This window comes from Fukomys damarensis, unplaced genomic scaffold, assembly GCF_012274545.1.
Source record: "Fukomys damarensis isolate Sample0158 unplaced genomic scaffold, DMR_v1.0_HiC HiC_scaffold_14, whole genome shotgun sequence".
In the NCBI taxonomy this organism is placed as follows: domain Eukaryota; kingdom Metazoa; phylum Chordata; class Mammalia; order Rodentia; family Bathyergidae; genus Fukomys; species Fukomys damarensis.
The window spans coordinates 54,066,468-54,079,231 of record NW_022900926.1 but is presented as its reverse complement, the minus strand read 5'-3'; the positions used below and the strand labels follow the sequence as shown (position 1 = coordinate 54,079,231).

The 12,764-nt window shown below is 35.5% G+C and overlaps 1 protein-coding gene across 3 annotated transcripts in view; it reads left to right on the top strand.

Moving 5' to 3' along the window:
• Srsf12 (serine and arginine rich splicing factor 12) overlaps positions 1-8,426 on the top strand; it is a 10,572-nt gene extending 2,146 nt beyond the window's left edge. The window contains exons 2-4 of one of the 3 annotated variants that reach the window (XM_033763383.1): positions 690-793; positions 957-1,098; positions 7,978-8,426. In XM_033763383.1, coding sequence (XP_033619274.1) covers positions 968-1,098; positions 7,978-8,347 — 501 coding nt within the window. In that variant the 5' untranslated portion in view covers positions 690-793; positions 957-967 and the 3' untranslated portion in view covers positions 8,348-8,426. Of the gene's footprint in view, positions 1-689; positions 1,099-7,977 lie in introns of those variants that run through there. The other 2 variants (XM_033763382.1, XM_033763381.1) reach the window with 2 other exon arrangements.
• The last annotated feature ends 4,338 nt before the right edge of the window (positions 8,427-12,764 follow it).

Sequence of the window (12,764 nt, the reverse complement as noted above, 5' to 3'; positions counted from 1 at the left end):
TGTTTGTTTGTTTTGGGGGGTACCAGGGATCGAACTTGGGACTTTGTGCTTTTGAGAAAGATGGCGGAATCACTAAAGTATATCCCTGGCCCTGGAACTAATTTTTTTTCTTATAGCATGTTTCAAATTATACAGGAACGTTGTAGCTATACTAATATATACATTAAAAGTACAATTAAATCAGGGGTGGTGCTACACACCTGTAATCCCAGCACTCTGGGAAGCTAAGATAGGAGTTTGAGCCCAGCCTGTATAACTTAGTGACTTAAGTGAGTCCCTGTCTCAAATAGGTCTGGCCATATAGCTCAGTGTGAAGACCCTGCATTCAATTTCTGGCACTGCAAAAAAAAAAAATTAAAAAGTTATATTTTTTTTCTGTTCTTTTTATTTTTATTTATTTTTATTTTTTGGTACCGGCGATTGAACTCAGGACCTTGCATTTGCAAGGCAGGTGGTGGCACCACTGAGCTAAATCCCAGCCCTGTTCTTTTTATTTTTAGATTCATTCTCCTAAATAATAATAGGGTATTGTATAATAATAAAATAATTGTTTTCTGATTGTTCATATTGGAGATGTGAACTTAAAAACTAGAACTTGCTTTTCCTATTAATTTCATTTTACATGTATAATACTTTAAAATATGTTTACTTGCTGTCTGATGTTCAAAGTGTCCTTAACGGCTAGTCATATTTGAAGATGTTCGAGATGCTGAAGATGCTCTTTATAACCTCAATAGAAAGTGGGTATGTGGCCGTCAAATTGAAATACAGTTTGCACAAGGTGATCGCAAAAGTAAGTGTGACTAAACATTAGATCTTTTTTATTCAGCAGAATGAGTTACAGCAATGGCAGATTTTAATTTTAAATTCTTTCAGCGAGTGATACTAGTTGATTGGCTGTTGTTGTGGTTTTCAAGTAATGAATTATGTTACAAGCCTTGTTTTTCATATTCTAGCACCAGGCCAAATGAAATCAAAAGAACGACATCCTTGTTCTCCAGCTGATCACAGGAGATCAAGAAGCCCCAGTCAAAGGAGAACTCGAAGTAGAAGTTCTTCATGGGGAAGAAACAGGAGACGTTCAGATAGCCTTAAAGAGTGAGTACCAAATATAAGATTAAAACTTGTTCTGGTCACAATGGAAATTAATTACATGGTGAAGTTACCGAAGTAGTAACTGGAAATGTATTTGCATACCTAAATTTTTAAACATTAATAGTACTTATCATGAGTCTTAATGCTTTTTCATAGGCATGTAGAATTTTAAGATGAATCTGTTCTCAAAGAATGGTTAGCATTTAAACATCCTTGCTCTCTGATTAGATTGACTGATTTGGACTACATGTAGTATATGTAGACTACATAGGCCCACAGAGCTTTAAATCAAAGCTGGTCTTGAGGGCTATTCACCTCCACTTCTAGTCCTTCCACTTTTCAACTCCCAGAGATTACACAAGAAAAAGACTTCCATAGTGTATACATATCAGAGCTCATTGGATTCATTGCCTCAAGCCCCTGAAGACCAGAATGAAGTCGACTGGGTCCTGTTCACCTAAGTGGAAGAGGGACATATGAAGAAAGAACCACATCCACATTTATGAATTTTAATATCTAAGAAAATTGCTAGATTTTTAATTGCTGGAAAATGTGACCTAGTCAGAACCTTCAAATCTTGTCGCACAGGTACTTTCTCTGGTATGAGTCAAATGGTTTGATTTTGCCACATCTTTGGGTAGGTGTTGAAGGTGGGGAAGTTTTAAGCTCCTTTGATAAGCAGCCAAGGGAATCCAAGTCAGAATAGGCCATTAAGAAGATAAGTGAAATATTATCTCTAAACAGCTATAGAATATTTTAGAACTTGATCCTTGTTATTATCCATTCTCTGGTATAGTAACACTATAAATATCCCTGGCATCTCAGAGTAATCCAGTTTGTCGCATAGCTAAGGGATACTTATTGGCAGTTTGAGATTTCAACTATGATAAAGAATTTCTAGGATAGGCATGATAGCACATGCATGTAATCCCAGCACTTAGTCAGATAAGCAGGAAGATCAGCATGGACTACATTGTGAGACCCTATCTCAAAAAATAAAACAAAATAAAACCCCAAGTAGTTTCTATACCCAAATACAAAGTTATATATGTGTATGTATATATAATTTTAAAATTATATACATATATATATATATATGTATTTTTTTAATTTGCACGCCTTATGTACAGGAAAACAGTACCAATACCAATACTGCTTATGGCTGTACTGATGCCGTAAGCATCACATGTCTTTCTTCCACTTAGGTGAACAATGCTATTGATGTTCAGAAGTTCAGATTACTGTGAATTTAAATTTTATCTGTCTTAATATATATATATACATACATGCATAGTTTGCACTAAGTATAGAATGGGGTGAATGGTATGCATAAAATGGTTTAGTCTAAAGCAAATATAATATTGTATCTAAACAGCAATGTCCTAAATTACTGAATAATAGTCTGCTGGCCTTGATGAAAAAGATTTATTTTGTAAGAAAAGTTATTCCTTGGATTCATTAAAAATTTGTTTCCAGTGACATTAATTAGAGCCTTAGTTACCCATTTTTTTCTCCTTATTGATTTAAATAAGGTGAATATTCACATCATTTCCTGCCTTCTAGTAGAAGTAAAATATAACACATGGTTGGAGGCAAAAGTGACCATTAATTATCCCAAATCTTCATGGAGTATCAGGCATATAAGGACCACATCTTTCAAAACAATGCTGTTTTTTGTTTTGTTTTATTTTGGTTTTTTTGTTTTTTTGAGACAGGGTCTCACTATGTAGTTGAGACTGACCTGGAACTCACTATGTAGCCCAGGCTGGTCTTGAACTCACAGCGATCCTCCTGCCTCAGCCTCCCGAGTGTGGGATTACAGGTGTACGCCACCACGCCCAGCAACAATGCTGTTTTGTACTAGTTAAGACCATTGCTTAACCTTCCAGATTCATTTTTCTCATTTGAAAAACTGTGTTACAAAGATTAGAAATTTTAAATTAGTTTTCAGTGTATTTTTAAGGATCCAGTTTTATGTGTGTAGCTGCATATTTTTGTATATATATGTGTATGGATTAGGATATCAATAATTTAAGCATAATGTATACTGCAAGTGTATATAGTACACATGGTAAGAAGTCTCTGTGCCTTTGGTGTATGTAGGAAGAAAAACTAGTTTGTTGCCCTCATTAGACTATGGATTCTTTGACTTAAATTGTTGTTGGTGTGTGTTTTGAGACAGGGTTTTACTATGTAGTTCAGACTGGCCTTGAGCTCACTACAGAACCCAGGCTGGGCTCACACTCTTAAGTGATCCTACTGCCTCTGCCTCCTAAGTACTAGGATTACAGGCATGTGACACCACAGTTGCCTCTCTTTGCCTTATTCATATTTATAGCCCCAGTATTTAGTAGTAGTCCCTAACTCATAGTAAGTATTTTATAAATCCTTGTTGAAGCCGGTTGTGGTGGCACACGCCAGTAATCCCAGCACTTGGGAGGCTGAGGCAGGAGGATTACTGTGAGTTTGAGACCAGCCTGGGCTACACAGTGAGTTCCAGGTCAGTCTCAACTACATAGTGAGACCCTGTCTCAAAAAACCAAAATAAATAAATAAATAAATCCTTGTTCACATATTTCAGTAAATGTGTATACTTGAACTTTGAACATTCCTAAAGAATGTTAAAATTATTGCTCAGCCTTTTCTTTAGTCCAAATGTAGCATCTTTTTAAAAATTAGTAATTTTTGTCAAGGACATTTTTCCCATTTTGTTTTCTATAACTATGCATGAAATTCAGTAATTCCTAAATAACAGTCCATTGATTCCAGCATATATTCTATAGCAGTTCTATTCACACAGCCAGGCACTGAGGTACACATCAGTAATCCCTGAAGTATCAGTTCAAGGCAAATCTGGGCATTTAGAAAGACTCGTCTCAAAAAGAGGGGTAGGGCAAGGGATATAGCTAGGTAGAACACTTGGCTAGCGTACTTGAGGTCCCGGTTTCAATCCCCAGTACCAGGGAGAAAAAGTTATCTTTATACTTTCCAGTTTTATTCTTCTAGTTCAATGTTTCTTTCTGGGATAATTTTCCTTCAGTTTGAGAATTTTTATTTTGTATAGAAAAAGTGTGCTGGAAGTGAATTCTCAACTTTTATCTGAAAACATCTTTATTTTACATGCATATTTAAGGAGTACTGTTTTTGCTACATTGGGAATTTTAGGTTGGCATAGATTTTCCTTCTTCTTACCCCCCCCCCATGATACCAGTCTGCTATTTTTCTGATGTCCATAGTCAGCTGCTGGTCTTTTTTGCTCCTTTGAGCAACAGGTAAGCTTTTTTTCTGGCAGCTTTTCCAAATTTTCTCTTTGACTTTAGTTTGACTATCATAGTTTTTTCTTTGTGCTTATTCTGCCTGGGATTTATTGAGCTTTTTGAATTATGAGTTGATGCCTTTGTCTGGGTGAGTCCTAGGCCATTATCTCTGCTTTTGTCTTACTGAATTTTTCCTCTTAGCTGTGTAACTATGTACCACACATCACTTATGCTCTGCTCTGGATTTGGTGGTACTGGGGATTGAACTCAGAAACTTAGTGCTTGCAAGGCAGGTCAGTGCTACTGAGCTAAATCCCGGCCCTGCTCTGGATTTTTAAAAATTCCTTTTCTCTCATTGTGTTTCAGTCCAGTTCACTGTTTCTTTTGCTGTGTCCAGACTGCTATTAAATCTATCCAGTCACCTTTTTTTAAAAGTTTTTTTTTATCAGTACATGTTTACAATACATGAAGTTTACATTCATGTTAGGGAGTAGGTGCATGTATATGACATATCTTGATTCTTTTTTATTCCTTCCCATCCCTACCCATCTTCCTGCATCCCTGATCCTCTTTCCCCATTTTCATTATCGTTAATACCATTATTTTTTGTTTGTATTATGAACAGTGTTTGCATTCATTGTGGCTGTTCAGTACATGTACATGATACATCTTAAATCCTTTTCCCTTCCTTCCTCTCCACTCTCCCCTTGGTCTCTTGGACCCCTTCCCATTTGCAAAAGATCTTGTTTCCTTCTATCAAACTTTTATTGTGCCTTACTCAAATGAAAGATACCATATTGTATTTAAGCTTGTGTGTTTATTTCACTTAACATTATATTTTCCAGGTGTACCCATTTTTCTACAAATGTCTTAAATTTATCTTTTTTGGGGTGGTTGCTTTTTGTTTTTTGAGACAGGGTCTCATTATATAGTTCAGGCTGGCCACGAACTCACGGCATTCCTCCTGCCTCAGCCTCCCCGAATGCTCACAACCAGCCAAATCTAACCTTCTTTATAGCCAAGTACTATTCTGTTATGTATAGATACTACCTTTTCTTTATTCATCTGTTGATGGACATACAGGCTACTTCCTGGATTTGGCTATTATGACATTGTGCTGCTATAAACATTGGCATACATGTGTATCATTGTGTTATGTCCTTAGCTCTTTTGGGAAGTTACCTAGAAGGAGAATAGCTGGGTCAAATGGAATTTCTGTTTTTAATTTTTTGATAAATCTTCATACTTATTTCCAAAGTATTTGTACTAGTTCACATTCTCACCAACAATGTAGAAGTGTTCTTTTTTCACTACAGCCATACTAGCATTTATCTTTTAATTTCTTGATTACTGCCATTCTTTCTGATATAAGATGAAATGTTTTAATTTGCATTTCTCTAATGACCAGAGATGTAGAACATTTTTTCATGTTTGTAGACCATTAATACTTGTTCTTAGAAGTGTCTATTCATTTCAATTGCCCATTTTTTTACTGTCTCTCATTTTAGATTGTCTAGGTTTTTTTGAGTTCTTTATAATACTCTAGATATTAGTGCTCTTTCTAAGAAGTAGCTGGCCAAAAAATTTTTTTGCATTCTGTAGGTTGTCTCATTTGTTGTTTCCTTTGCTGTGTAGCTTTTTAATTTGATATAATCCCATTTGTTGATTCTTGTTGATATTTCTTTTGCAGTTGGAGTTCTGTTCAGAAAGTCCTTGTCTAAACATATGATTTCAAGTGTTTTAACTATTTTATCTTCCAGTAGGTTCATTATTTCTGTTTTAATGCTTAGATCTTTGCTCCATTTTTAGTTTAGTACATTGTGAGGATATGGGTCAAGCTTCAGTCTCCTGCATACAGATAGTCAATTTTCCCAGCACCATTTGTTAAATAGGCTATCTTTCCTCTAATGTATGTTTTCGGCCCCTCTGTCAAAGATTATAACAGAATGTGTCTGGGGGTGTTTTTGTATCCTCTGTTCTCTTCCAATGATGCCCAATGACTTTTTAATTCTAGATATACTTTGTTCTAAATGTCTTTTTATGGATTCCCATTTCCATTGAAATTCTCTATTTTTGCACATTTTGTCTATTTTCATCTTTTCTTTAACGTTTTAATCATAGTAATTTTAAAAATTCTTATTTGATAATGTTAATACCCAGATTACTTTGGGTGTTTCTTTTTTCCCCCCTTCTATTTCCTTCTCTCCTTCATCTTTATTTTTCTTACTTTTAGTCATTCTTGAGTATTTTTCCCAAATACCTTATTTTTAAAAATTTAGATGTTAGACATGGTAAATGAAAAATTTCAGAGGCTTTGGATGATGTAATCATCCTCCAAGGAAAATTGTTTTCTTCTGCTAGACAAGCATACTGGCAGATCACCTTCATCCTGTGAAGGTGTGATTTGGGTGTTATTAAAACTGATGTAGTTTGGCTTTGCATTTACTCCTAGAACATGGCCCTTAGCTCTAGGATTTGTTCCTTCTGGGTGATTATTGAAAGTCTGGATCATTGTCCAGGGACTTTTGGTCTTATTGGCTTGGAATGCAGCCTGTCTCCTCAGTACAATCTGATAAAAATTCAGTTCACTTCTTGGATTTCCCAGTTGCTGTTTTTATCCTAGATATTCACAACTTAAAAGATAGCCAATGACTTATGGAGAATTGGTAGGCAGATTTTAGGAAATCTGCTTGGATATAGTTCCTTCATTTCTGGGATTTAGCCTCTAAAGTCCCAACCATTTATGTGCCCCTGAATTCTTTTGTTCCCTCATTTTAATGAAACAGCAATTTGGGGTCTCAATTTCCCCATGCTGTCATGTAGAAACTGGCCTTGGTAAAAGAAGCCGAGGTTTGTAACCCCTCAAGTTCTGCTTATATTTGTTATTCTCCAGTACCTTCAAACAATTTTTTAATGTAACTTTTTTGTGGTCCAACCTGGTGTTGAATTTGCTATATAAGTAACCTAGGCCTCCAACTCACAATTTTCCTGCTTCAGCCACTCAAGTGCTAGGATTATAGGTATGCACCACCATGCCCAGCTTAGGTTTTGTTTTGAGCAGTATTCGATAAACTTTAAGTAATTCTGTCTCTATTTTTAATCTTTTTTAAGGTTTTTGTATTTCTGAAGTGCTATTCAACCTAGACTAAACATGGAAGACATATTTCAGAACTGATTCTTAAGAGATATCAAGCAAAGTTAAAATCTTTTAATCATATATTTGACTGTAACAAATATTATAAACTTGTTATTTATGTTTGAAGCAAATGAATATGTAATAAAAGTAGCGTTGTTTCTTAGTGGTAGAACACTTGCCTAACAGGCACAAGGCCCTGTGTTCAATCCCCAGGCATTATTTAAAACAAAGAACAAAAATAAAAAATAAAAAGTAAAACAAAGAACAGAGCCAGGGATTTAGCTCAGTGGCACTGCACCTGTCTTGCAAGCTCAAGGTCCTGAGTTCAATCTCCTATACCAAGAAAAAACAAAACAAAAAAAACTGCTACTTGTAGCTTCTCTAGTAAAATCATAACTGTTATATGAAGCATATAAGTTCCTGAAGATGTTTCTTCTTAACCTGTTGCTTTGTATGAAATATATGCTCTAACCATATGGATGTTTGCAGGTCTCGACACAGGCGATTCTCTTATAGCCAGTCTAAATCTCGTTCGAAATCACTACCAAGGCGGTCTACCTCAGCACGGCAGTCAAGAACTCCAAGAAGGAATTCTGGTTCTAGAGGACGGTCAAGGTCCAAATCCTTACAAAAAAGGTCCAAGTCAATAGGAAAATCACAGTCAAGTTCACCTCAAAAGCAGACTAGCTCAGGAACAAAATCAAGATCACATGGAAGACATTCTGACTCGATAGCAAGATCCCCATGTAAATCTCCCAAAGGGTATACCAATTCTGAAACTAAAGCACAAACAGCAAAACGTTCTCATTTTCGGTCACATTCCAGATCTCGGAGTTATCGTCATAAAAACAGTTGGTGAACAACAGAAGAGCATTACATAGTCTTTAATATAAGTTATTATATCTCTCCTTATGTTAAATAAAAACTCTTCGAGGCTTACAAAAATTTGAGTTGATATTAGTTACTTTGGGCATGTGGAAGTAATAATACCTTTCTAGATTTGGATTAATAAAGATTTGGTCTCAGTTAAGGGCCCACACCACAAATTATGTGTCTAATGTTACCACTTTATGAACTCTTTAAAAGAAATTTTATTAGTAAAAGTTAGTAGTACATGTAGTTTACATTTGTGTTAGGGAGTAGGTACATGTACATAGATCTTGATTCTTTTTTATTCTCCTTCCTATCCCTACCCTCCTCCCTGCCTCCATCTCTAGATCCCTTTTCTCAGGGTAGGAAAGGAAGGGAATTTAACAAGATTTACAATGGAACATTTTTAATTTACATTTAACAAAAGGTTACTTCTCAAAGAAAATGGGTAAATGGAATCAATTTAGAATTCCATTTGGGTATTGAGTATTAGTTCTATTAATAACTTTAACAAAAATTATTTTTAAAGCATTTTTCATGTAAAAAGTAATTATGATTTTATATGTTTGATATCTGTTTAGTTTTTGTTTAAGCTTAGGCCAATTCCTGGTAGGGTACTAGTTCAAATAACAACATTGTGAAGGCCCCAAAAGTACATTTATATAGTGATCAAGGATTCAAAGGATACATTGTCTCCCGAGCTCAGAGAAGCTTATATTTTTATTGAATAGAACAGTAAAGATAAACTGATAGGAAATAATGGAAACATTTTTAGAAATACTGGATTTTACAGCTGTCTGCTTAACAAGCTCAAGGTCCTGAGTTTGATCCCTGGTACCAATTTAAAAAAAAAAACAAAAAAAAAACTGGATTTTAAGTGGTTCGAGCTTCTAAAATTTTTCTCTAAACTTATGTTTTCAAAAAATTATGGCCTGCAAACCATTTGGCATAAATTGTTATGCAAAAATATTCATTTTAAGCCATACATTCTTCAGGGCTAAGACAAAACTATCACAAGTTTGAACCCAGCCTGGGAAACCTGGTGATTTAGCAAGAACTTGTCTCAAGACTTTAAAAAGGACTGGAAATACAGCTTAATTCAAAGGTCCATGGGTTCAGTACTTAGTACCAGGGAAGGAAAAAAAAGTACCTTAATACATTTGAAAAAGAGTACATTTTGTATAAAATCATATTTTTACCATTATTTCTAGTTTTCATCTGCTTTTCTTTTTAGAGCTCTCAGTGTTTTAAATAATATAGAATGCCTTATTTCTGAGAATAGTACCTTTTATTAAGAAACTCAAAACTTATCTTCAAAAAGTAATTTTACAGGGTCTGAATTTTACATTATACTGCTTTTATTTTTTTTAACCAAATAACATTGTTAACATAGTTACTGCTTTTATAATTGTTATGATTAAGAATTTTTTTTAAGGAATGTATTTGTAGGGTCCAGGATTTAGCTCAGTGGCACCATGCCTGCCTCACAAGTGCAACACCCTAGTTCATCCCTGGTACCAAAAGAAATGTATTTGCAGCCAGGTGTGGCAGGAAATGCCTATAATCCTAGCATTTGGGAAGCTGAGGCAGATGGACCACTTTGAGTACAAAGCCAGACTAAACTATACAACAAGATCCTGTTTCAAAAAAATTCTTTTTCAGTTTTTCATATTTACAGAGCTCTACTTTTGTACCTTAGTGCATTATATTACTGAGACTTAAGTTATCAACCCATGTACTTCATATTTATAGAATGCTTAAGAAATGTTTTAGTTGAGGATTTAGCTCAGCGGTTCAGTGGCTGGCCTTGCAAGCGCAAGGACCCGAGTTCAATCCCCGGTACCCCCCAAAAAAGAAATGTTTTATATCTTTAGTATATAGTTTATATCTTTAGTGTATCATTGTTGCTTCTACTTCTTTTGAAAAGAAATTTTGCTTTTCTTTGCATGTTAGAATATGCAACATTACAAAAATAACTTATTTGCCAGTAGTATTTGGACAAGTACCATAAATTCATATATATTGTACTTTTTAATAGATTTCCCTATTTAATATAGCAAAACTCATTTTAAAACTACAACCCTGAAGTGTTCATTTATAAAATTATGTAGCACTATTGACATTTAAAGGAGAATCTGAAGAACTAGTAAGACAAATATTAATATAAATAAATGGTTTCATACATGTACAGCATTCAGCAGCTCAGTGATGGACCACTTGCCTGGCATGCATAAGGCCCTGGGTTTGTTTTTGCTCTGCATTCACAAATCGTTATCTGTTAATAAAAAGCTACAGCAGTATTCTTGGACACAGTAGTGCTTCCATTTAACTTTGACTTGCTTTTCCATGGTAATCCCTAGGCTGCTCAGAAGGGATCCTTTTGATTTGATGGAAAAGCTGGAATTATAGCTCAAATTATTTGAGCATTTACTATGTGCTTGACCCTGCTCTATAAATTTCAAGTCATTCACCTAATTTTTACAACCACCTTATTAGGTAAATAACTGCAAATAAGGAAACTTGTGATGCAAATCACCATTTTAACTGAGATGCTAGGAAATACCTGGGTTCCAGTCTTCCTGACACTATGACTTTTAGAAACAGAGAAGTCTTTGAGAGATAGATGCTTAATAAAATATTTAGAGAGACATGAAAACATAGAATTAGGAAAATAAATGCTTCAGTAAAAATGTTTCCATGACTCTGGATAAAAAGTGATTGGCTGGATATCGTAAAAAAAAAAAATGTCTTCTGGGAATATCTTTATTGTGAATTCATTTTGTCATAGAATTATTTCTTGGGCCATTTAAGAGAGATACTTAGGATAAGACTGTCTATTAATAAAACAAAAGTGTTTTGGTTTGGTTTGGATTTTTGAGACAGGGTCTGGATATGTAGTTCAGGCTGGCCTCCAGTTCATACTGATCCTTCTCCCTCAGTCTCCCAAGTGCTGGGTTAGTAGGCATGCAACAACACACCTGGCAATAAAGCAAATGTTTTGCTTACACATCTATAATCAATTTCTTTTAAGAGAATACATGTACTTAGATACTTCCCAAGTTTAATACAGGGGTATACCTATCACTGTTCAAGATAACTTAAGGCCAAAGAAGTTAAACGTGAAAAAGAAAAAAAAAAGAAAAACATGGTCAAATGTAGCTGCTTTTCTTTTTCCCTGCAAATAATGCCCAGTAATTTTTGTATAGCAGCCATTAATTTATAGCTGCTAAAAGATAATGAACTTGTGGACCTGGGATCAGTGGTTCTGCCATCTGCCTTGCAAGCTGAAGGTCCTGAGTTTGATCCCTGGTACCAAAAAAAAAACAAACTCGTTGGAAATTTTATTTGCAACCTAGGATTTAATTTTGTGCCACTGGGATAATAGCTTTTTCAAATAAAATTAAATTCAAGACCATTATTTGGGGTTTTGTTGCTTTTGAGACAAGGTTTGCTATGTAGGCTAAGCTAGCCTCGAACTTACTGAATAGGCTAGGTTGGCTTGGACTCTGTTCTATTGCCTCAGCATCCCACATGTGTGCACCACCATACTGGGCTAGGACTTCTTCTTTTTTTTTTTTTTCCAACTATATGGCCCAAGCTGGCCTTGAACTTGCAGCGATCCTCCTGCCTCAGCCTCCATGTGCCACCATGCCCAGGTAGGACCTTTTATTTTTTTTATTTTTTTTTTTTTTTTGCAACTTGAACACCAAACATAGCCCATTTGGCCTCAAACCAATTCTCATGCCTCAGCATTGAGTACTAAGATCACAGTCCTTGCCACCAGGCCCAGCTAAAATATAAGAAAAATTATTGTATTACCAATAAGAGTTGCTGCCATTATGCCAGGTATGGTGGCACATTTCTATAATTGCAGCACTCTGGGAGGCTGAGGCAGGAGGACTGCATGTTTGCACTAACCTGGGGAACTCAACAACTTTGCAAGAACTGTCTCAAATAAAAGGGCTGGAGATGAAGCTCAGTGCAAAGGCCATGGGTTCAATCCCCAGCACCACACATATACATAAATTACTGCCTGTATTCTGATCCCACTGCCAGATACAAAATTAACGTTTAAATAAAATATTTAGAAATAATTATAATCCTGAACATTAAAATTATAATTTCTCACAAGATACCATATGTATGCCTATATTCCCAGCTACTTCAGAGGGCGAGGCAGGAGCATCAAAAGCTCAAACCAGCTTGAGCAACTTAGACCTTATCTAGACTTTAAAAGGGCCAGGAATTTATGTACATCATTGGCAGACTGCTTGCCTAGCATTGGTGAGTCACTGGATTCAATCCTCAATACCATGTGTGGTTGTGGAGATGGTGGTGGTAGTGTTGGGGGGTGTTCAAGGTCTAAGAATGAGGGGGAGTAGGGAAAAGGATATTCATAATTATAA